This window comes from Xiphophorus maculatus, chromosome 21, assembly GCF_002775205.1.
Source record: "Xiphophorus maculatus strain JP 163 A chromosome 21, X_maculatus-5.0-male, whole genome shotgun sequence".
Lineage (NCBI taxonomy): Eukaryota > Metazoa > Chordata > Actinopteri > Cyprinodontiformes > Poeciliidae > Xiphophorus > Xiphophorus maculatus.
In genome coordinates, this window is record NC_036463.1 from 25,926,226 (window position 1) to 25,951,877 (window position 25,652).

Below are 25,652 nucleotides of genomic sequence, written 5' to 3' on the forward strand. Positions count from 1 at the left end.
CCAGGAAATTAAAATATTTATTTAAAATCATCAGTAAAAGTTGCATAATTTCCTCACTGAGTCGTTTACAGCAGCAGATAGAAAGACCAGAGCTGCAAAACATCAGAAACTGAATTCAAATGAAGCAAACATGCAGCCTGGAAACGGCTGAACTGAAATATGTTTCATATTTCTGCTTCCAGGATGAAAATGAATCAGAGAAAAATGATAAAGTTTAAAAACTGAATCAAGTTCAGATCAAAACTCCATGAAGCCTCTAAATGGAGCCGAGTTACAATTTCATCTTCATCGATCCAAAGAGAAAATCAATATCAGATACAAAATGACAGACAGGAGGAAATAAACAGGAAGGAAATCATTCAGGTCAAAGGTCATCATGATCCAGTCAGAGTCTCTTTAGACTCAAACTGCTGCAGCTTCAATCTCTGAGGATCAGCAGGAAACAGAGACGATTCTCTTCTTTACAGAGAACATCAGATCCTGCAGAGAGAAGAAAGATGCAGAGATCAGATCAGTGAGTTTCCAGCTTCTCTCCAGCAGCAGTCAGTGACGCAGCACATCCAGTAGAAAGAGCAGCAGGGCCTTCAGTCCTGTTCAGAGCAGCTTCCTTTCAGCTCTCATCTTAACGTGTTGCAGTGAACACACTGAGCTCCAAGCTCACACACCTACACACACTTTCAGCATCCAGTCTGCTTCCTCTGCAGGTTCCACTCAAGTCCACAGTGGAAACAAACTGCTGAGATTCCTGAAGGCTTCACTGCTGCTGCAACACTGGAGGATGGATTTGCTGCTGCTGCTGCATTTAGACACAAACTGCTGCTGATCAACATCTCATCTGCTGCTGGAACATCAGCTGACTGACCAACATGGAGGCTGTCCCTGAACACATCTGGATGAGACTGAGGACAGGAGGACACATGTCCAGATGTGAGGAGTGGACTTGAGCAGAAAGAGCAGCTGCTGACTAAATGAATGATGGTTTGTGAAATCAGAGCCAGTGGTTTCCAGGCTGCAGTCAGACTGATCTCAGAGCTGTGACCAACATCAACCTGATCACTTGTTTCCTGTTGAACTGAGAGAACAAGCAGATCTGAGATCAGATCTGCTGCTGCCACAGTTTGATGAATGAGGACCACTGTCTCTAGACATGTTGGACGGCTGGACGCTGGAGTCCAGCTGGACTTCCTGGAGACATGGACACAGCAACAACACTCATCTTCACACCAACACAAACACAGGAACACAGCAAGCTGCTGCTCCTCTGATTGGCTGATTGCTGTTTCTGTGTCCAATCAGGAAGCCTGAACCATTCTCCTCCCACTGAGAAGCTGCAGCTTTACTGGGAACATTGGATCTTTGCTTTGATAGGAACTGGTTCCATTCAATATGCTGACAGCAGCTGGAATCACTGCAAACATTTACTTACTGAACATCTTTTACAAAAAGCTTCAGCTGCTGAACATCAGAATCTTTGAGGTTGTTTCTGCTCAGGTCCAGTTCAGTCAGATGTTGGTTGGACTTCAGAGCTGAGACCAGAGAAGAACAGCTGATCTTTGACAACCTGCATTTCTCCAATCTGAATAAAGAAAAAAAGATGTGAGCTGAAGCCAACAGGATGCAGATTAAAACTGAAATATGAACAAATTAATAATAAAAATGTAGAAAATTAATTTCACTGAATGTAAAAGTCCCAGAAACATGATGAACTGATGTTTAATATTTGATCCAGTAAAACTGGTTTATAGAGTCCAAACCAGCAGAACCAGAACATGTTATTATGACGTGTTGTTAGAATATTTCAGTCGGGCCTTCAGTGGTTCTGGTTGGGAATTAAAATGGACTTTAAGAACTAAAGTGTGACATTAGAGCTGTTAATAAATGCTGCAGTGATTTAAGGGAAGCAGCTCATTTCCACCTTTTAAGTGACCTTTAACCTTTTATTAAGTGGAACTGAGTGATTTATCTGGAGGATCAACAGCTGCAATAATTACACTTCACTCATTCATAAACACATGAACACATGAGTGGAAACAGAACTGATTCTACCTTTTATATTGTTACACAGGATGCTGCATCACAACCAATCTGATATCAATGTTGTTACCATGGAAACAAGAACTAATTCACAACAAACATCAAATTTCTTCCTCCAAACATACAAGCTGAGATTTAACTGAAGACCAGCAGGTCAAAGGTCAATGCTGCTTCAGTTAAAAAGTTGGAGGCAATAACAATTATTCCTTTTCCAGGTTTTACTCTGAACCACATCTGGAAAATAATTTCAGACTTTTCTGGAAAAATCATCACTGGATTCTGTATCTAAATAAATTATTGTGTGCTACAACACAGTCTTTGATTTGATCATATCATGAGTCTTCCTGCCAGCAGAGGGCGCCACAGGACTGAGAACAGATGAAAACAGACTACTGTAATGGGCTCTTTGCACCTGCGTGATTACGTCACAACCGCATGCCTCAAATGCGGCTCTCTTTTTTCGCTTTGAGTTACCATGACAGCTAGAAAAGACAAAGTCTTATTTCAGACGCAAATAAAACAATACTATGAACATTGCTGTCTTCCTAATATAATGGGCTTTTAAGTTTTCATGGATTTCCAAACAGTCCTGAATTAAGAAGACGGTGCTACCAGTTAAAGCTAACGCCGCACAGCAAAGTTTACAGCCTTCACTTCACTCCGGATCAACTTCTTCAGCCTAAAGCAGAAGGTAAAGGAGCCTCCTGTGTTATTTCCATGGAATCACTTCTGTATTCAGCCTGAAAGAGTTTATGGGAACCAGAGAGCAGACCAGAGCCAGACAGCCGAGCTACTGATCCGCCTGTACACACTGCTGGAAACACCGTCCTGCTTCACAAGAAGCATGCAAAACTAATAAAGCGAAGTAACACGGAGACCTTAAGGAACACGGCCATATTTTTCTAAAAGCAACAACTCTGAACCTGAACAGTCAGCTGAACTAGAACTCCGACACCAGAGCTGCTCTACTGTTAAGCTATGGGCTTGTTGTTCCTCAGGCTTCAGAAGCAAAAAGCCTGAACCGTAAAATCCCCGTTACTTGGTCTCTGACACTAACGACAATAAACACAGGTAATATACTTGAACATAAGGTAAAAACATTGTCCGTTAATGAATGATGAAAAATGTTTAGATACTTAAAGAGCACATTTTTACAAGAAAAATGTCTAGCATAAGCTAAAGCTAATGTTAGCCACAAAGTTTAAAGAAAGTAAAACTCACCTTCGTATCTGTGTATAACGAGGCGAACATGTTAAAACCTTTCTCCAGTTTACTTGTCGGGGCTTCGGATCGATGTACATCATTAATTGTTACCTTGGACAAGCCCTGCAAATACCGAGTGCAAAGAGCCTTTTTCAATAGATCGGAAAGGATTGAGCCGCTTTTCCCCGAACGCGGAAGCTGAGGTGCAAAGAGCCCATTCCAAGTGTTGTTTCAGATATTAAAGAACTGTTGGAGTCATGACTAAAACTGTGAATGGTGCAGATCCTTAAGGTTGGACCAGACATTCACAATCCTTGTATTTTATTTAAATGTTTTGATTTCTTTTTAATGCGCTCCCTCACATAACACACACAGGCTGGATTGAACCCTGCTGCAGGTGAAACTATTTGCAGCATTTTATGGAGAAAGTCTCCTCCACCAGAGCCCAGATGTGACCTCTGACCCCTCAGTCTCTGTGTCCTGCTCTGCCATCTTTGAACATGGAGTCTGTGTCCTCTGCTGCAGCTGGTCAGACATTTACAGCCAGCAGGTTCTCCACCTGATGCTCCTCCTATATCAGTGGTTCTTAACCTGGGTTTGGTCAAACTCCAGGGGTTCGATGAGTCGGTCTCAGGGGTTTGGCGGAGCCTCTGCCGCGGAGGTAAAGACACACTTGTGTAAAGTCGTGATGACACGCCCCGCTTGGCCATCACTTGCTGCAGAGGATCATGTTACATTGCTCGGTCAATCAGTGCTGCGGGGAATTTAGTGCACGAAGTATCAGCGGCTGTCGCAGTTGTACGTCGCGTGGTTTCTTTCTTAATATTTTAATCCATACTAAATATGTCGAGCAAAAAAAGAAGAAAATGAACAGACTTTGCTCTGAAGATGCACTTGCCAAGGTGAAGCCACGCCTCTCTGAACTGGTCTCCCAAAGACAACAGCAGAAGTCACACTGATTTGCAGGTATGCAATTTGTGCAATACTTTATTCTGGCCCCCAAAAAAGTATTTTGTGGATTTAAAATGACAAAAAACAAATTAAATTTAAAATTAAAAAAATTAAGTTATTAAAAAATTTGTCATTCTTTGAAAAAATCCAAATTTATTTTTAAATTAGTAAAATAGTAAAAAAGATATTTTGGGGACTGAAATTCTTTTATGGGGCCAAAATATTTTTGGGGGCCAGAATAAAGTAATACTGTAACTTGCTGTGAGTTCATATCTATGTCTTGAATTTGGAAAAATATATGTATTTTATTTATCACTAAAGAAGGGTTCGGTGAATGCGCATATGAAACTGATGGGTTCGGTACCTCAAAAAAGGTTAAGAACCACTGTCCTAGATTATTTAAAAATCTTCCTCACTGCAGGGCCTTGGCTCCTGGCTCTGCTGACCAGCAGTCTGTCCTCTGCTCTGGTTCCTCTAAACATGCATGAATCCAGCCTCTGTTCAGAAAGACAGTGTTCTTCATCATTAGAGGACGATCTCTAAACTCACATTTCTGTCAGAAATCCTCCAGAAGGTCGTCCACCACCAATTAATGGCAGATTTGACAGAACAAACTATCTTGTTCTGGTTTTAAACATTTGCACAGAACGGAATCAGCATTTAGAAATTTTTTTTCTTATTTTTTATACACCAACTTTGTAAAGGAATCAGTGGTTCTTGTACCTCTCAGCATGAGAGGATCCAGATGCTGCTGATGTTTTTTTTAGCTGCTTCTTGAATGTCTGACATCCTTTCCTGTGTTTCAGCCATTCTGCTGTGCTCCCTACTGCCAGGGAACTAAATGCAACGGTTTCTGTTGGTGTGGAGGTTCCTCCATCTTTTCCCCAGTGTTAGTATTTATTTAAATGTTTTCACACTATATATTTATAATTTCACTCCTTCTGTGGTGTTTATTGCATTAGGTTGTTTACTATTATGGGTGCACACATTTAGTAAACACCTTGTGTTTATTTGAATCATTAAGCACTTTGTTTTGCTGAGTTTGAAGGACTGGCTGAGTGAGAGGACTGGTTGAAAGGCAAACCAGGAAGAGGAACAAGCCATCAGACTGCTGGAAGCGGGGGACTTGATGTTAAAGAATCTGCCTCTCTCTCTACTAATAGCATAACTGCTAAAACATTTTTCGTGTTAGATTGTTTTGTTTATACAGTTGTGTTGTAGTCAAAATGTGTTGGTTTGAATTAGTTATTTATGTTTATGTACTGTTTGTCTTTGTCTCATCTCCCACCCCTCTTCGTTTGTGTAGGTTAGCCTTTGTGTATAAATTCCCCTGTGTGTTCATTGTGTGAAGTCAGTTTTTGGTTTGTTATCTTGAGTTAGGTATGCCTTAGTTGATTTCTTTTGGGCCCATTTTGCTATATTTTTAGATTTGATGTTGGAAGTCTTTTGTGAAGAATTTCTGGAACAATAAATAGAAAATATTTTTTTATATATGCCTTTGTCCTTGTGAATTACTGGTCGGACCGCCACAGTTTGACTAAGCTCTAATATTTCAGTCCAGATACATTTGACATGTCAAACTGATTCCTGATGTTTCTACATCTGTTCATCTTTACAGATTAATTAAGTTTGTGGTTTGATCAATGATGGTTTATTGATCATTTATGATCAGAAGGTCAGAGATGTGGATGAACATCATTATTTAGTGAATTAAGCCTCAGTCTGTTTTGGACATAATGACATTTTATCAAAATGTTTTTATCTGATTGTAGATATTAAGACATTTAATAATCCTAATATCAGAGTTTTATCAGCCTTTAGTCTCCAAACTGACCTTTGACCTTCTCTCTGCAGGTGTGGATGGTGTCTGTGAAATGAACGCTGTAATTCAGCGTTCATTTCCTCCTACCATCACATGGTTGAATGTGATGTAGGAGGAGGAACTGCTTGTGCTTTTATAAAACAAATAATCTTTAACTGGACCAAACCATAGAAGAAGAAAGCAGACTTTACCATGAAGATCCTCAGAGTGGATCAGTAGATTATCAGCCAGACGTCTGCAGTTTAGTGGCAACACAACTTTCACATCAGAAACATCAGATCCAGTATAAAACATGGTTTCTTACATTAATCGTTGTATTCTGCATTCAGGATTCTGTAGAAAACCACAGAGCTCCTTCACTCCAGAATCTTTGAGGTTGTTGTTGCTCAAGTCCAGTTCAGTCAGATGGGAGGGGTTGGACTTCAGAGCTGAGACCAGAGAAGAACAGCTGATCTCTGATAACCTGCAGTACTCCAATCTGAATAAAGAATAAAAGACATGAGCTGAAGCCAACAAGATGCAGGTTAAAACTGAAATATGAACAAATTAATAATAAAAATCTAGAAAATTAATTTCACTAAATGTAAAAGTCCCAGAAACATGATGAACGGAGGTTTAATATTTGATTCAGTAAAACTGGTTTATAGAGTCTAAACCAGCAGAACCAGAACATGTTATTATGACGTGTTGTTAGAATATTTCAGTCGGGCCTTCAGTGGTACTGGTCAGGAATTAAAATGGACTTTAAGAACCAAAGTGTGACATTAGAGCTGTTAATGAATGCTGCAGTGACTTAATGGAAGCAGCTCATTTTCACAGTGACCTTTAACCTTCTATTGAGTGGAACTGAGTGATTTATCTGAAGGATCAACAGCTGCAATAATTACACTTCACTCATTCATAAACACATGAACACATGGGTGGAAACAGAACTGATTCTACTTGTTATATTGTTACACAGGATGCTGCATCACAACCAATCTGATGTCAATGTTGTTACCATGGAAACAAGAACTAATTCATCAGCCCGGCCGGGCTCCATGGGAAAAAGCCAGGCCATCAAGCGCTCGCCATCGTGCCCCCCCCTCCTGGCCTGGCTCCGGAGTGGGGCCCCGGTGACCTGCGTCCAGATGAGGGAACACCACATCCAAAGTTGTCTGGTCCCTCACCTAGGACCTGTCTGCCTTGGGTGACCCTACCAGGAGCATGAAGCCCCAGACAGCATAGCTCCTAGGATCATTGGGGCACTCAAACCCCTCCACCATGATAAGGTGGCAGCCCAAAGAGATTCAGTTGGGGTCTATTGTTTTAATATATTTCATCATGTATTGATTAGTAGGATAAATTCGATGTAACAGTTTAAAAGAGACATCCTTCATTTTATTGTTTATGAAAAGTTTCTGATGATGAGTCCACACATTTTTCCATAGTGAATCAGGGACAAAATACTTCCAATAGAAAACAGATGAAAGTACAGAAATAATATCTTGTTGAAACATGGCATCTTTCCTTTGTGATATTCTTACAAGCAGTAGAAAAACATGCTGTACCAACGGTGGTATCAGTTACATTTAACAAGGCCTTATATTCATCAACAACATTATTTCTAAAGAGTTCACATATTTCATTAGTTATAGCATCAAACACAATATCATAGTCTTTAGAAATTGCAGCGAAGTTATACTTGAGTTTGAAATCATTGTAACTGAGCAAACACCCATTTTGGTTAAATAGCTGACCCACAAGGAGGATTTTAATGTCCAACCATTTAGGATAAAATAAAGATTTATTTTTGTGAAGGATGTATTGATTATTCCAGATGAAGAATTTATGGGGAGAAAAATTATGTTTGTATATAAGTGCCCATGAAAGAAGTGTTTGTTTGTGAAATGCAGAAAGTTTTACTGGTATTTTCTCTACATGATAATTACAGAGGAGGAGGAAATTAAGACTCCTACACTGGAGGGAAAGTATTCCAAACGGAGGATAGATTTTTTAGATACAACTTTAACCAATTTATTTTGAATGTATTATTTAGAGTTGTGAAATCTAGAAAATTTAACCCTCTTTTTTCATAAGAATACATTACCACTGATCTTCTTAAGTAATGTATGCAAATTTTTACAGTGGCCCTGAGGTGCAAACCACTTCAACAAAATCAAAAACACAACATTAATGAACATTCATTATGATCAGAAGGTCAGAGATGTGGATGAACATCATTATTTAGTGAATTAAGCCTCAGTCTGTCTTGGACATAAAGACATTTTCTCAGATTTTATATCTGATTGTTTGTAGATTTTAAGACATTTAATGATCCTAATATCTGAGTTTCATCAGCTCTGACCTTTGACCTTCTCTCTGCAGGTGTGGTTGGTGTCTGTGAAATGAACGCTGTAATTGGTTGAATGTGACGGTGGGAGGAGGAACTGCTTGTGCTTTTATAAAACAAAGAAACTTTAACTGGACCAAACCATAGAAGAAGAAAGCAGACTTTACCATGAAGATCCTCAGAGTGGATCAGTAGATAATCAGCCAGACGTCTGCAGTTTAGTGGCAACACAACTTTCACATCAGAAACATCAGATCCAGTATAAAACATGGTTTCTTACATTAATCGTTGTATTCTGCATTCAGGATTCTGTAGAAAACCACAGAGCTCCTTCACTCCAGAATCTTTCAGGTCGTTTCCTCTCTGGTCCAGTTCAGTCAGATGGGAGGGGTTGGACTTCAGAGCTGAGACCAGAGAAGAACAGCTGATCTCTGATAACCTGCAGTACTCCAATCTGAATAAAGAATAAAAGACATGAGCTGAAGCCAACAAGATGCAGGTTAAAACTGAAATATGAACAAATTAATAATAAAAATCTAGAAAATTAATTTCACTAAATGTAAAAGTCCCAGAAACATGATGAACGGAGGTTTAATATTTGATTCAGTAAAACTGGTTTATAGAGTCTAAACCAGCAGAACCAGAACATGTTATTATGACGTGTTGTTAGAATATTTCAGTCGGGCCTTCAGTGGTTCTGGTCGGGAATTAAATAGACTTCAAATTTTAAAATAGTTTCATATCAGAAATAAAGTGAAGGTTGGTTTATCTCGGGTATCTGGAAGAAACCTATGACTGTTGAACCACCAGATGGCGCTGCTCTACTGGTGATCACATTCTCAGTTCTTTGTTCTATAGTAAAAGTATTTACTGAACTATGGGGACAGTAAATACTTGGAGAACTTTTTCTGGTTTGGTCTAGACCAGGGATCTTCAACTCCAGGCCTCGATGGCCTGTGTCCTGCAACCTTCAACACCTGAGTCCCATCATGAGGTCATGAGGTCATCAGCAGGACTCTGGAGAACCTGACTGTGTCCTGAGGGATAATTCATCATTTCATTAAGGTGTTGAAGCAGAAACATCTAAAAGTTGCAGGACACTGAACCAGGAGGCCTGGATTTGAAGAGTCCTGGTCTAGAAGCTGCTATGCTGCCTTCAGTCTACCTGCATGTTGCCATGACAACAGCTCAGCCAATCACCAACAAGCAGATATTGTGGTCCATCTACCTGGTGACATCCCAACAGAGGAGGGACAGCAGAGACAGAGGACAGCTGGAGACAAGGACAAGATGTTTGCTGCAATGAGGACACAGGCCTCCTTTACCACTGATCACATCTGATCAATTCTGATCAGTAATGATCAATTCTGATCACCAGAAACACGATTGAGGAACTCTGAATCAGCTCTAATGATCAGTTTCTGATCTGTTACCAGATAAAGCGTCTCTGAGCTCAGAGAGACGAGGCTCCAACTGACTGACAGCTGTCAGACTGAAGAGACGGTTCTTCTCTGACCCGGTCCAACAGAACCACAGATCCAGGACATAGCTGAGCTGGAGGAACCGCCTGCTGCTGTCAGTTTTTATTCATATTATAGTTTCTGTTTGTTACTATTTCAGTTCTTTCTTAAATAACATGTCTTTATTAAAAACATAACTTGTCTGGTTCTGGTTTTACTCTGGGGGAACATTTCATTATTAATGTGAAGAAGAAATGAGAAAGAAATCAATCTGATCATCTGAATCTTTCTCAGAACAAACTGAAACATCTCCATCATTAATTATCATCATTTGACTTATTTAACTTATTTTTGTTCATCAGTCCAAAATATTTTAAAGTGAAAAATAAAGATAAATATTCTCAAAGTCTGAAAAATGAAAATAATAAAGCAAAAGATTTTAGAAATTATAATCCGACATTTTGAGAGCAGATTGTTTTTAAAGAAAACAGAATAAATGTGAAGATAAATAAATATTAAAGTATCAATAAAATATTTTATAGGATAAACAGAGAAAACAAACCTCAGACTCTTTACTTTACTGACTGAACTCTCCAGGATCTCAAACAGATGATTCAGTCCAGAGTCTGTACTGGTTCCAAATATGTAGATCTGACTTATTTCCAGTTCAGTCAGATGTTGGTTGGACTTCAGAGCTGAAGCCACAACTTCACATTCAGCCTGTCTGAGTTTACAGCCACCAAGTCTGTGATTAGAGAAGAAATAAATTCAGTTCTAATTAAATCAGATAATCTATATATACACATTTAATAACATTGATATCATCTGATGAACATCTGGTCTTCACATCAATTTACTGAGTTTGATCATTTCATAATTAACATCATGGTTCTGGTTCTGGTCCAGCTTCATGTTCTCAGAACAACTGAAGGTTTTAGCGGCGGCCATCTTGGCTGCCGGTTAGCAAACCTTCCTGTTTCTTCATGCTGAGCTCTGACTGCTGCAGCAACAATCTGGATCAGAAGCTCTTCATCACATGACTTTAAAATATGATTTTGGTTCCACTAACGAAAAAAAGCGACTCAAAGACCGACTGACTAGCAGAGCAGGAGTTTAAATCAGCTCATCAACCACCACTGTGTTCATAGAGGCTTATTAATAATCACAAAATAAACATCAAATCTGAAAACCAAACATTGTAACCAGTGATGGCATAGTTACTTTGAAAAAGTAACTTTATCGGATTACTGATTACTCCTTGAAAAAGTAACTCAGTTAGATTACTGACTACTTGATTTGGAAAGTAACTAAGTTACATTAAAAGTAACTTTTTTAGTTACTTTCAGCAGCTGCTAACAACAACGCTGTGAAAATTACATTGATCTTTGCCAATACTTAATTGTAAGCTATTTTATAATGGTAACATCAACAATGTGTCTCCACTTATAAGGTTGAACTGAAAGGGAGGTTTTTTAATGGTTACAGTACAAAAAACCTGTTAGTAATTTGTGCATGTTTTTGTGTGACCCACTGTTGTCTGGAAAACTCTAAGAAGGATTTTAAACCCCCCCAAACCCCCTAGCCTCCAGGTTGTGCATTACGGCCCTGTGTTTGGTGTGATAGCGCAGCGCACAGCGCTGAATTCAGATGGCTGCTGCACAGATTTGTGACACTTATCTCAACATTAATTATTATAATGGCGTTTAGTTGCACAACTTTACGGACCCGTTCATTCGTGGCTGGTTTCACGTTTATTGCGCTGTTCATATTAGTCTCGATGTTTCCAATGTTCTGGATAGCTCGACGTAATTGACAGGTAATATATTAACTTGACATTAACAAAGACACAGCGGGACGGATCATCCGGGAAATGATGGACAGGGAGTGCCTGACTAAAACTAATTAGAGGTCAAACACATTCTGGGGTTTATGTCTGCTTATTTCCAAGTCCAAATGAGCAACTTCACGTTCAAAAACAAGCCCAAAAAGCGCAACCCGCAACTCATTACATTTGCTAGCGACTTTTAAAAAAATTAAAGCCCACAGCCGCTTATAATAATAGGCGACAGAAACTCAAAGTAGTTCCTGTTTTTCTACCAACAAAATGCGCATCTCCCTCTTCCCTCCATTGTTTACATTTCTTTCGCTGCTGATACTGTCGCATAAAAACAGCGATCACTCGACAAGACGCGTAGAGGAAATTAAATTAAATTCCAAAAGAAAATAGTAACGCACAGTAACGCAAAATGATTTTGATAAATAACTGTAGTCTGACTACTGGATATGAAATAGCAACGCGTTAGATTACTCGTTACTGAAAAAAAGTGGTCCGACATCAGTAAGTTACTTAGTAACGCGTTACTGACATCACTGGTTGTAACGGACTGAATGTTTTGTTCTTAACGTAATCTCTGCTCGGCTTGCGCAACTCAGGCCGTTGCCATAGCAACGGGTGTGCTTCAACGACAAACAGAGACGGAGAGTAAAACAGTACGAGTGGTTTGAGTTGATCACCTGTTTAGATTATTTTACCTTTGTTTACCTTTGCTGTGGCTAATTACAGCCGCTGGAGTTTCTGAACATTCAATAGACAAACTTGGACTAATTACCTCGTTCGTTTGTGAGTGTACGTCATTCACAACAAACACCAAATAAGACCAACATATTTCATTAAGTATTTAACAAACAAATGGCTCCTGCCGCAACAATTATATGAAATTAAATTAATTGTCTAATATAAAGAAATTTGTTTGGTGCTCTCTGGCATCTTGCTGAGTCTGAGAGTCTTTTCCTCTTTCAAACATGCTATTTATTTTTGTCTCTTGTTTAAAGGAAATACTGATATCAATGAGACTTTCTTCAAAATGCTAACCTTTTTCAACCTTTATAGCTCTGCTATTGAAAATCAGAAGCTGATATTCACAAATTATATTGAAATAAATTCCAGTCCAACATCTGGTTTGAGGTGATTCCTCTAAAACCTGTTGGAGGAAAAATATCCCAACTACAAAAGATGTGCTTTTAACCCAACTCTTTGGTTCCTCCTATGAGTCTGCAACTTCTCATATTGAGTTCATCAAACCAAAGTTCAGATCTGCCATAACTGACTGACACCTGGTGGCCTCAGGTTTGCAACCAGTTCCTGACTATGAGAAACCAGGTGTGACTTTTTTATCTCTAAGTATTATTGGCAATTAGCAAGACACACTCAATAAAGGAGTGGTTCTGCAGTTGGGACCACAGACCACTTCTCAGTACCTATGCTGTCTGGCTGATGTTTTGGTCAGTTTTGAATGTTGGTGGTGCTTTCACACTCGTGATAGCATGAGACGGACTCCACAACCCACACAAGTGGCTCAGGTAGTGCAGCTCATCCAGGATGGCACATCAATGCGAGCTGTGGCAAGAAGGTTTGCTGTGTCTGTCAGCGTAGTGTCCAGAGGCTGGAGGCGCTACCAGGAGACAGGCCAGTACACCAGGAGACGTGGAGGAGGCCGTAGGAGGGCAACAACCCAGCAGCAGGACCGCTACCTCCGCCTTTGTGCAAGAAGGAACAGGAGGAGCACTGCCAGAGCCCTGCAAAATGACCTCCAGCAGGCCACAAATGTGCATGTGTCTGCACAAACGGTTAGAAACCGACTCCATGAGGATGGTATGAGGGCCCGACGTCCACAGATGGGGGTTGTGCTCACAGCCCAACACCGTGCAGGACACTTGGCATTTGCCAGAGAACACCAGGATTGGCAAATTCGCCACTGGCGCCTTGTGCTCTTCACAGATGAAAGCAGGTTCACACTGAGCACATGTGACAGACGTGACAGAGTCTGGAGACGCCGTGGAGAGCGGTCTGCTGCCTGTAACATCCTTCAGCATGACCGGTTTGGCAGTGGGTCAGTAATGGTGTGGGGTGGCATTTCTTTGGAGGGCCGCACAGCCCTCCATGTGCTCGCCAGAGGTAGCCTGACTGCCATTAGGTACCGAGATGAGATCCTCAGACCCCTTGTGAGACCATATGCTGGTGCGGTTGGCCCTGGGTTCCTCCTAATGCAGGACAATGCTAGACCTCATGTGGCTGGAGTGTGTCAGCAGTTCCTGCAAGATGAAGGCATTGAAGCTATGGACTGGCCAGCCCGTTCCCCAGACCTGAATCCGATTGAGCACATCTGGGACATCATGTCTCGCTCCATCCACCAACGTCACGTTGCACCACAGACTGTCCAGGAGTTGGCGGATGCTTTAGTCCAGGTCTGGGAGGAGATCCCTGAGGAGACCATCCGCCACCTCATCAGGAGCATGCCCAGGCGTTGTAGGGAGGTCATACAGGCACGTGGAGGCCACACACAATACTGAGCCTCATTTTGACTTGTTTTAAGGATATTACATTAAAGTTGGATCAGCGTGTAGTGTTATTTCACTTTAATTTTGTGTGTGGCTCCAAATCCAGGCCTCCATTGGTTAATAAATTTGATTTCCATTGATGATTTTTGTGTGATTTTGTTGTCAGCACATTCAACTTTGTACAGAACAAAGTATTCAATGAGAATATTTCTTTCATTCAGATCTAGGATGTGTTATTTCAGTGTTCCCTCTATTTTTTTGAGCAGTGTATAAACAATGGAGGGAGATGCGCATTATGTTGCTGGAAAAACAGGAACTATTGAGTTTCTGTCGCCAAGTCTGATTATTATAAGCGACTTTGGGCTTGTTTTTTCTAAAGTTGCTTGCAGATTTAATGAGTCGTGGGTTGCACTTTTTTGGGCTTGTTTTTGAACTTTAAGTTATTCATTTGGGTTTGGAAATAAGCAGACACATAATAAGCACCAGAATTTCTCGTATGACGTAGAGCTTTGTGGTACTCTCCAGAAAACTCAAAACATCGAGTACAATAAACGTGAAAACAGCCATGAATGAACGAGTACGTAAAGTTGTGATACTAATCGCCATTATAATCATTAATATTAAGATAAGTGTCACAAATTTGTGAAGGTGATCCGAGTTGTGGAGCAGTGGGAGAAGCGCTGTGCACTGCACTTTGACAGCAAATGCAGGGCCGTAACACAGAACCTAGAGGCTGGAGCAGGGAGGGGTGGGGGGTCTAAAATCCTATTTAGAGTTCCCAGACAATAGAGGAACATACAAAGATTACTAGTGTTTTGTGCTGTTGTAACCATTAAACAATGTCCCCTTCAGTTCAACCTTATAAGTGGAGATACATTGTTGATGTTACCATTATAAAAAAACATGCAATTAAGCATTGGCAAAGCTTAATGTAATTTTCACAGGTGGCAGAGCGTTATTGTTAGCAGCTGCTGAAAGTAACTAAAAAAGTTACTTTCCAAATTAGGTAATCAGTTACTAAGTAACGTTTTCAAGGAGTAATCAGAAATCCGATTAAAGTTACTTTTCTTTTTTCCCCCTCCCCTCCAGGGAGTCTTTTGTGGGTTCTAGTGTCCCTTATATGAAAGTAGGCTGACAGGAAAGGGGGAAGGAGAAGAGGAAAGACATGAGGCAAATGTCGCCGGGTCTGGGAATCGAACTCGCGACAGCCGCGTCAAGGAGTCAAGACCTAAAAACATGGGTCGCGCTATCCCCTACACCACCACAGCACGCCCAAAGTTACTTTTTCAAAGTAACTATGCCATCAGTGATCTGGACTTACCGAGCCGTTCTGCAGTTCCTCACAGCTGGAACCAGTCTCAGTCGTCCCGATTCTGATGTGTTGTACTTCTCCAGGTCCAACTCACCCAGAACCTCTGACATCTGCAGCATGTAGGCCAGAGCTGAACACTGGATCTCCGACAGTTTATTCCCTGATTTCAGGAACTGTTGGATCTCCTGAAAAACTGAGCGGTCATTCATCTCCACCAGGCAGTGGAAGATGTTGATGATTCTGTCAGGAGAGATTCTATCAGTGTTCATCTCCTTCAGATTGTTGATGATTCTCTGGATGGTTCTTGGACTGTCCTCTGTCTGACCCAGAAGGCCTCCTAACAGTCTCTGGTTGGACTCCAGAGTGAGACCATGAAGGAAACAAACAAACAGGTCCAGGTGGCCATTTTTACTGAAGAAGGATTTCTCTAGGACTTTTTTTATGATGACCTCCAAAGATGTTTCACTGAATTCTTTTCCCAGGAATTTCTTCACTACCTCTGTATTCCTTGTGGTGAAACAGTGGAACATATAGACTGCAGCCAGAAACTCCTGAATGCTCAGGTGGACAAAGCAGTAGACTGATTTCTGGAAGATCAGATTCTCTCTTTTGAAGATCTCTGTACAAACTCCTGAGTACACTGAAGCTTCTGTGACATCCAGACCACACTGCTCCAGGTCTTCTTGGTAGAACATGATGTTTCCTTTCTCCAGATGTTCAAATGCCAGCCTCCCCAGCTTCAGAAGAACTTCTTTGTCAGCCTCCATCAGCTCCTGTGGACTTGTCTCATGTCCTCCATGGTACTTGTTCTTCTTCCTCTTTGTCTGGACCAGCAGGAAGTGTGAGTACATGTCAGTCATGTTCTTAGGTAGCTCTCCTCTCTGCTCTGAGGTCAACATGTTCTCCAGAACTGTAGCAGTGATCCAGCAAAAGACGGGGATTCCACACATGATGTGGAGGCTCCTAGAGGCCTTGATGTGGGAGATGATTCTGCTGGACATCTCTTCATCACTGAACCTCTTCCTGAAGTACTCCTCCTTCTGGGCGTCAGTGAAGCCTCGTACTTCTGTTATCCTGGAAATACATGAAGGAGGGATCTGATTGGCTGTTGCAGGTCTGGAAGTTATCCAGATGAGAGCTGACGGAAGCAGGTTCCTCTTGATGAGGTTTGTCAGCAGAACGTTGACTGATGACTTCTGTGTGACGTCAGAAACCAGCTGACTGTTGTTGAAGTCCAGTGAAAGTCTGCTTTCATCCAGGCCATCAAAGATAAAGAGAAGTTTGCAGACAGCCAGTTGCTCTGCTAGGAGCTTCTGGAGGGTTGGATGGAAAACATGGAGCAGCGTGAGAAGACTGTGCTGCTCATCTCTGATCAAGTTCAGCTCCCTGAACGAAAGCAGAACCACCACACTGACATCTTGGTTCTCCAAGCCCTCTGCCCAGTCCAGAGTGAACTTCTGAACTGAGAAGGTTTTTCCAACACCAGCGACGCCGTTGGTCAGAACCACTCTGATGGCTCCATGTTGGTCAGGGAAGGCTTTAAAGATGTCATGGCACCTGATTGGAGAGTCATGGAGGTTTTGGATCTTGGAAGCTCTCTCCAGCTGCTTCACCTCATGTTGGGTATTAACCTCTTCACTTTGTCCCTCTGTGATGTAGAGATCAGTGTAGATCCTGTTGAGGAGGGTTCTACTTCCTGTTACATCGCATTCTTCAGTCACACATTCACATCTCCTCCGCAGACTGATCTTATGCTCCTGTAGAACTTGCTGCAGAACAACATCTGTTGAAACAAAAACAATAACTGAAGTAAAAAAAACACATCTGAAACAGAATTTAGACTTAGACTGACTTTATTGTCATTTTGCATGCACAGGGTGTATACAGAACGAAATTTTGTTGCATACGGCTCAGGACAATGTTTTGAGGTTCCAATGTTATGAGGTTACTCCAGAATAAAATAAAATACAGTATAAAATATAAATATGAATATAAATATAAAATATAAAGTGCAGGAATGACAGTAAAATATAAGTTATTTAGCTCTGTACATGTGCAAGGTATGAAGTGGAGACCAGTTTTTGAGAGCAGTCCAGTTAAGAGTTCAGCAGTCTGATGGCAAGTGGGAAAAAGTTGTTTCGGAACCTGGTGGACCTGCACCGAATGCTGCGGAATCTCTTTCCAGAGGACAGCAGGGAGAACAGTCCATGGTGGGGATGTGAGGGGTCACTGACGATGTTTTGACCCCGGGACACGCAGCGCTGGGATGAAATGCTTGTGATCCATCATCACAAGCAGAATAATGTTCTATTATCAAACATCACATTTCTGCCTCTGTTTTGTGACCAGAATCTGTTCTATGTAAGTATTTAATTTACAAATCAGATCAGATGAGTAAACACTGACAGAAACAGATCTATTAAATGCTTTGAGCAACATGAACTCTTCTGCAACATGTCACCATGTCCTCATTTTACAGTTTCTATCTGAACTTCTCCCACACATAGAAGCTTCAGAAGAAAGAAAAATGTTTTCTACTCGAATTTTCTAGCCTTAATGAAGAAAATCTAGAGGAAAAGCTCTAATCTGTCAGAGAAACAGTTCATTGTATCTGGCAGTGTTCACATTTAAATTGGCATTTCTCTCTCAAAGACTGGATTGAATGTTTTCAGAGTGGTAGTTTGAAAATGACATGGGAATGATTTCGTCCTTTAGAAGTAAACAATAGATTATTAGAATTACTAGAGGGTGTTCCCCAGTGTATTATAGGCCTGGCGGGCCACCATGCTTTACATGCCCACCCGCCAGGTTAAGCCTTGTGTATTTTTGTCTTTATTAGAAAAAAAATAAAATGTTTTTTTTTTTAAATAATTTTTCTCTTTTTGAATAAGCTGGAATGACCAATCACCTTGGCTGCTTCACGCACACTGTCATGGCTTGATCTCTGTAGTTTACTTCACCGCGGATCGGCAATATAGGCTAACCTATGTAGACATTTATATCAACCCCCTGTGAGGATGATGATCCATGTTTCTTTGTAGAATTCATCAAGGTAGGAGTCAAGTTTAAATCCACCGCGTTTGTTTTGCTCGCGCAGCTCAATGTGAACTGCAAATGTCCTCATTGAGATGCAATCATTGTTCAAAAGTGTTCACAGGTAAACATTTAGAGGTGCGCATTGAGCGTGCAGTGAGAATATTTCTTTATGAACAAAGTATGATGTGCGACGTGTTTATGTCTCAACATGCTGACTCTGTGTCGATAAAGTTTGAGATCCTGGTTAACCGGTGCATTAATGGACCGGTGATTCAGCCCATGGAGGAGCTTTCAGGCTTGCCTCGTGACTAACGAAGCACGCTGGTTTATTTTTTGTTTGAGTTTATTTTTTGCAGAGACACAAAGAATACCAAATGCTTTGCCTACTTAAAGTCAGGTAGAGTTGATGCATGGCCGCGCGGAGATCAGAACAACTCGTCCTATAAAGCTCGGCCAACCAAAACAGTTTCTGTGGCACTTATTAAAAACTCAAACGACACAAAATAAAAGAGCTACTAAAGCCACATAACTTAAATCTCACGCTCCCGTTTGTCCCTCTACATCCAGTAGCAAAGATGTGCTGTGAAGCGGTTCTTGCTCATCATGCAGGTCTGGTCCAATGATTTATGAGACCTTGAGCAGATTTGATTTAGCATGTCACCATAGATTTAGTCAAATCTGGGAGAGGCGGCCTAGTTTAAATGGCTGAGCAGTCAAACGTAATTGTAGTTTACTAAGATGCATTAATGAGCAGTTAAAACTCAAAAATTAAACTGAGAGCCTCAGATTGTAGCTGTAGCAACAAAGCAATCTAACTATGAAGATTGTTCTTTGAACTTTTACAAAATAAACTTACCAGCTCCTTAAAATCTTAAATTTAAATGTTTAAACCATTTATAATGTTTTACTTTATCTATGGTGAAATCATTAAATCAAACTTGGCAGCATTGACATTCTCTTAGTTCATTTATGCCTTGGGCCGGTTCTAAATGTGATCAGCATTACATCATGTTTTTAGATCCACTGACTGATGATTTAATTTGGATTAAACAGAAGGGCAAATAAATGATATTTACTTTAATTGCAATTATATTACATTTTATATATAGAAACATATAAACTGCAATCTGTGCTATATTATCAGAGTAAATAAAGGTTTCTGTCTCAGACTTTCCTTCCCTCTCTCTGTAACATCAGCAGTGCAGCAGGTTGCTTTTTCCACCTTCTTGTCTCCATACACTGCAGGAGCCAAATATGTGATACATTTCCTCTTTGGTCACTAGATGGTGCTGTAGGCTCCAGAATCTAAGTAAAGGGTCAACAGATAGAAGGCAAGTGTTGAACTCAGAAGACCATACACTTTTTTGAGTGCTGTTTAATCACTGTTGTTGTTTCCTTTTGGAGTTACTGGATTCTGTGCACTATTCATCTAGTCAGAGTTGAATAAAGTGGTGAATTTTTATCTAAAGATCCCTGGGACTGACTTTTACACACCATAATACAATATTAGTCTCCTAGCATGTCACTAGTTCAGTACTAGGCTGCCTAGTTCATGCATCAACATGAACATCAGATTTAATAAGATGTTCAGTTTTACTGCAATTAGCACAAAGAGCTGAGAACAGAGCCACTTTAAATCAAAACCATTTACACCAGTTGGAGATACAGATATTTGGTTGACAGAAAGATTTATAAAACATTACACGTCCAAATCCCAACTAAAGACATTAAATTGGTTCAACAGACAACAGAAGGAAGCTCTGATTGGAGATGTTCAGTCTCACCTGGAGCACAGCTGCTCTGATTGGCTGTCAGCAGTCCAGCTCCTGTTCTGGGTCTTTCTCCACACTGGGGGCAGGAGGAGGGTCCAGACTGGTCCCAGTAGAACCTGATGCACTGTCTGCAGAACCAGTGACCACAGCTGGTAGAGACCGGATCCATCAGAACCTTCTGACACAAAGCACAGCAGGACGGCTGCTCCTCCTCACCAACGCTGCTCCTCTTCCTCCCTCTGTGAAGACATTTCTTCATCACTGAAATAATTCACTAACAGGCTGGAGCTGTCCTGGTACCAGAACATGAGTCAGAACAGAACCTCAGAACATTGATGATCTCTGGTTTGAAATATTTCATTCTATATTTGGTGTTATGATTGATCTTTCTTTGGTTGTATGTCCATCTGAAATCTTTATTCTGTCTGAGTCAGAGCAGAAAACTGTTTCCATCAGAGGCTCAAAGACCAAAATCTGATTCTAATCTAGAGTCCAGTGTAGAAACATGGATCGTTCTTTAATGGTGGAACACCAGTAAACAGGATTCAGATCCAGTTTGCATTTGTCTAAGGCGTGGCTTCAATATTTAAGAATACCATAAATAGTAGTAAAATCTCTTTGGGTCACTTCACCTCTTTTGAGTATCTTGGAATTGAGGTTAAAGGCCACAAACGAACTTTGACACTAACTCTATACAAAACTCCAACTTTTGTGGAAAATTTCTTTACTTACTTGAATGAACTTCTATCTCTCATCTGTATTGATTATGATTGTTTAATAATTGTCGGTGATTTCAACATTCATGTTGACAACCCCCAAGACAGAGGGGCAAAAAAGCTCGCTAATATTTTAGAGACTTTTGGTCTAACACAACATGTCAAACAAGCAACACACACTCAAGGACACACACTGGACCTGGTTATCAGTAAGGCTGTGAATATTTCCAATGTCTCTGTAAATGATGTCGCCCTGTCGGATCATTTCCTGTTATCTTTAAAAGTTCTTTATCCTTTAACCCAGTGGTCCCCAACCACCGGGCCGTGGACCGGTACCGGTCCACGGCAAGAAATAATGAACTACTTCCGGATCTTTTATTTTGAAAATCCTAAACAGAATTTTACCGGTTACGTCTTGCGCGTCAAAATTGAGCCAACTTGCAGCAGAATGAGTAACAAAACAAAAGATGGTTTGGTCCATCACAGCTGGGACTATTTAAGGCTGCAGTTTCACCTGTGAAATGATTTTATTGATGCTGTGAGAAGAATAAACCATTGCTGTTCCACCTGACTCTGACTCAACTTTTCATCCTCACTGTAAAATCCAGCCGCAAAAGGCTGCCTTGTTACAAGGTGGTGACAGGCGAACCAACAGCTGCTTTATTTCCTGCAAATTGGGATTTATGAAGGAAAGGTGTGCAGATATGTACACGTGGCTTTATATATCCGAATTTTTTTGTGCACCACACTTTTCTAAATTTGTCCGTGTTAGTGTGAAAACTGCTCACTCTTTTACACATGAGGCCCCAAACCTCAGTGGAACATGGAAGCTGCTAGAGATTCATAAAGACACAAAGGAAACTATTTAGTTTTTCCCCCAAAGTTTGTTCTTTTCTCTCAAAGAACAGTTTAGATCACAACTGAAAAAAGAACTAAAATAATTTAAAATGATATTTTGGTTTCCATGAATCAGTTTCTAAGCTGAAATCAAAGTTTAAATCCTGGTTGGTCTCTGCAGAGTCACATTAATCAGTTAGAAACTGGTTTCTTACTCTGGGTCTGATGGTTCTGGTTCATTACTGAAGACTGGAGGTTTATCTCTGGACCGGTCACTCCTCATAGAAGGACAGACGGATCCTGGAGGTTCTGCTCTGTCCTCCTTTAGGTCAAAATCTTCCATCTTCTGGACCTCAGTAAGTCTGAAAGAGAAACCAGTACCAGTCAATTCCCAGTGATCCAGTAAGCAGAAAGCTGATTCCCATCATGTGTTCAGAGGATCAGAGGAACCTGATCCAGCAGGTAACATCTGGGTCTGAATTGTTCTCTCCTTCACTTCTTCATGACCTTCTGATGTCTGCTGGCTGATCCAAGAACCTTCTGGAGAACTTCTGACTTTATTAAGAACATTTCAAATCTGAGTCTGAAACCTAAACTGGAATCATGTTCCAGGTCTGTAGAAACATCCAGAGTGAGGTCAGATGTAGTGAATGAAGGAGTGAACATTTCCTATGAAGTGGTGATGTGTTGGTCCTGAACAGATGGGCTCAGTTAAAGCAGCGGTTCTGAAACCTTTGGGGTCCAGACCTCCTTTAGACGGGCTGCCAGTCCTCCTGCTGAGAGTCAGGTTTAGTCAGAGAGGCAGGAATATGTGGAAGGAATATTTTCCAGACGGACCAACAATCAGAGAGACTTCAGGATCAGGTGATCCATGGAGATCATGAGGAGTGATCTGATCACTCTCAGCTTTCAGCAGATCTGTTCAGTTTTCCAGCAGCTTAGAGAGACAAAGAGTTTCTCACTGCTGCAAGGAGAAACAAGAAGTCCAACTGGAAAAGAAAGAAGTCAGAGAGGAGGAAGAGAGGAAAATCTGTTGAGAGTTTAAATCTGGTTTGACTCCACAGATCAGAGAAACATCAGTTTCTGATGAACCCCAGACTGCTGAGGAAGGAGTGATGTGTCACATTTTATGATTTAAATAACCAGAGAAACCAGTTTAACATGATGGAGTATTATGGACACTAAGAAAATTTTATAAAGAACAAAATGATAAAGTCTCAAAATTGCAAGAATTAAGTCATAATATCCCAACTATATTATACATATAATATTACCAGAATATTATCGTATGAATTTATTCCTGTAATATTGTGACTTTTTCTCCTTTTTTATTAGTACTATCCTAATACTCCTTTGTATTTTACTACTTTAATACATTTTTCGTAAAGTTTAAAAGATTAATTAATTCCTTAATTTATGTTTGTAAAGTTCATTATTGCACACAAACAGATCACCTACTGTCATGGTAGATCCCAGTCGATCATTTTCCAGGTTAACCAAGTTGTGCTGAAATATTTCTCTGGTGAAACATAAATTCATCTGAAGCCTCATATAGCAGCAATTTATAAGCAGCAACGTTTCACAATGTTAATTTCAAATAAATGTATTTTGCGTGCATGTAAACACTTTCTTGATCAGCCCTTAAATTCAGTAAAATGGAAACCAAATGCTAAGGAATCCCACCCTATGAGAAACAGCCGACTAGAGCCGTTTTCTCAGCCGAGTAGACCCACACACAGCAAGCGGCTGAGTGGGTCCATTTTATCCGATAGAAAAAGCGACAGAGACCCAAAAGAGACACGGAGGAACATGGAGCTGCAACACTTACCTCTGTTAACAAGAAGACAAGTTATTCCCGTCCTCCATCTTAATATGGAGTCTGATCTGAAGAAGAAGAAAAAAGTTATTTTCAGTTTCTATTTCTATGAAGTCACGTGACTTGTGAGTTTTCATGATTAACCAGAAACGTCTAAAATCAAAGTTTGATTCGTGTGAATAAATATTTACTGTTAACGGTTCAGATAGATATTTTAGACTGTAAGAAAACAATATAAAAGTTTAAAAACCTTCAGTATGTTACCTTGGTAGGTCCAGAACAGGCTGGTCTCTATCTCGGCTCGTTTGCTGGTAACAAGCTCATAGGTTCTGCTCTGCTGGCGGCCAAACAACGAGGAGGCAGATGAAGAACTTGTCGAACTTTATTTCTCTTCTTGGCAAAAACAAGACAACTACAACTAAAGCATCTAACAGTTAACGCACTTACTCTTCTTCTTCTCCGTGCTCCTACTGATTGCTCTCTATCGCCCCCCTAGGGAGAGGCTGGGCCTGTAACAAGTATTTCTGTTTCAAACAGTTCTGTAGTCAGAAGAGTTAAACTACAGTTCCCATGAGCCTCTATGGGGACAACAACCGTATCCCTTAACAAGATCGAGGTAATAATCTACCAACAGGCCTCTGGGGAGCATTTTCATCATTTTAATCTTTTGTTGTTCAACCTCCCTGGTGAAAAATAAATATACTAAGTATGTTAAATTTTAGCATACCTGAGCATATATTAAGTCAGACTAATCATGAGTTTAGTTCAAGTTCATTTAGGATTAGTTAACTTAAACTGTGCTATTTTGGAACAACTAATTTTGTGATTAGTGTATTTTAATAGTATTTAAATTGTATTAAAGCACAATTTAAAGTGTACTAAATGTACTTTCACATACTTTTTTGGAACAATTAAAGTTACGCTTAGTATACTTTAAGTTAAGTAAGCTTCTTATGTAATATAAATGTGCTTCATTAGTATATTTTAACTATTTTTGTGATTAAATTACATTTAAAATATATTTAGAATGTATTTTCAGTATATTGACATTACATATTTTATATATTAGTAGTGTGATTACAGTATGCTATAATTACACTTTTGGTTTATTATAATTATTAATGAAGTAACTTTTTAGTTACTTAATGTCTTTTATTATTCTACTTTGCCACTTTGTACATTACATGCTTCATACACACTACAGTACTGCAAACACATCAGGCTACCAGAACACAGAAGGATCCATTACAACACACTTTAAAAAAGTAATAATAATCCTTATAAGGATTGTTTTTATTTTTATTCTTTGCCATTTTGACAAAAATAGTAAAAGATTAACAAGGCACCTAAAAAGGCATGTGTACACTTGGATGTAACTTAAAACATACTAAAATTTCAGTATATTCAGTAGTTTACTTTTAAAGTAAGCATTAAGTGAAGTTTTAAAAATTCTATTTTGGGCATATATTTTAAAATATACACAAAATATATTTAACAGCATATTGTTTCATTGGTACACTTGAGCAAATACATATTTTGTTCACTTAAAGTATACTTTTATTTAATATATTTCTTAAAAGTGTATTTTGGTATAATTATATTTGAGTGTGTTTAAAGCTATAATGTCAAAATTGGTACAAGCTTCGTATATATTTATAGGTGGTACACTTAATACTTAGTATCCTTAAAATGTACTTACAGAAATGGAAGTATGTTTGAAATACAGTACTAAAGTATTTTTTTTTTCTCTAGGGAAGTCCTCCCTCTCTTTCTGCTCATTTTCACCTCCTCTGGCATTTTGGGGTCAAAGTTCAGAGTAATTCCAGCTTTAGGTGCAGTTTGCTGTGGTTGTTTTGTATTTCTACAGGCTGTGATTCAGAAATGTGAGTAAACGAGCCTCCGTGTAGATTTCCCACTGTGGTCAGTGACTCTGACTCATCCTGAAGTTTTCTTCTCTCAGGTGCCGCCTCCCGACGTGACGCACGGTGACGTCAGCCGCCTGACGGACAGGTAAGCCGACACC

At 40.1% G+C, this 25,652-nt stretch overlaps 1 protein-coding gene across 4 annotated transcripts; it reads right to left on the reverse strand.

The window, feature by feature from the left end:
- On the reverse strand, positions 1-25,613 carry LOC102235714 (NACHT, LRR and PYD domains-containing protein 3-like). 4 transcript variants are annotated; one of them, XM_023326191.1, is made up of 10 exons: positions 25,329-25,613; positions 23,642-23,697; positions 22,029-22,175; positions 20,273-20,499; positions 15,462-17,235; positions 10,365-10,547; positions 8,623-8,796; positions 6,315-6,488; positions 1,427-1,576; positions 1-480 (listed from the first exon to the last, which is right to left on the reverse strand). In XM_023326191.1, exons 3-10 carry the CDS (start codon positions 22,154-22,156, stop codon positions 474-476), a joined length of 2,817 nt encoding a protein of 938 aa, XP_023181959.1. In that variant the 5' UTR covers positions 22,157-22,175; positions 23,642-23,697; positions 25,329-25,613; the 3' UTR covers positions 1-473. The 4 variants fall into 4 exon arrangements, with proteins under 4 accessions (XP_023181959.1, XP_023181957.1, XP_023181956.1 ...); XM_023326189.1 differs by lacking the exon at positions 6,315-6,488 and having other exon boundaries at positions 25,329-25,612; XM_023326188.1 differs by lacking the exons at positions 6,315-6,488; positions 25,329-25,613 and adding an exon at positions 23,894-24,087.
- Positions 25,614-25,652: the final 39 nt, after the last annotated feature.

Excerpts from the sequence above, each read along its gene's own strand:
- LOC102235714 (XM_023326191.1), bottom strand. The coding sequence starts at position 22,156 with ATGGAAGATTTTGACCTAAAGGAGGACAGAGCAGAACCTCCAGGATCC. Across the intron at positions 20,500-22,028 it reads CCAGAACCATCAGACCCAGA|AGGGAGGAAGAGGAGCAGCG; the intron begins GTAAGAAACCAG and ends ATGTCTTCACAG. Across the intron at positions 17,236-20,272 it reads TCAGAGCAGCTGTGCTCCAG|ATGTTGTTCTGCAGCAAGTT; the intron begins GTGAGACTGAAC and ends TTGTTTCAACAG.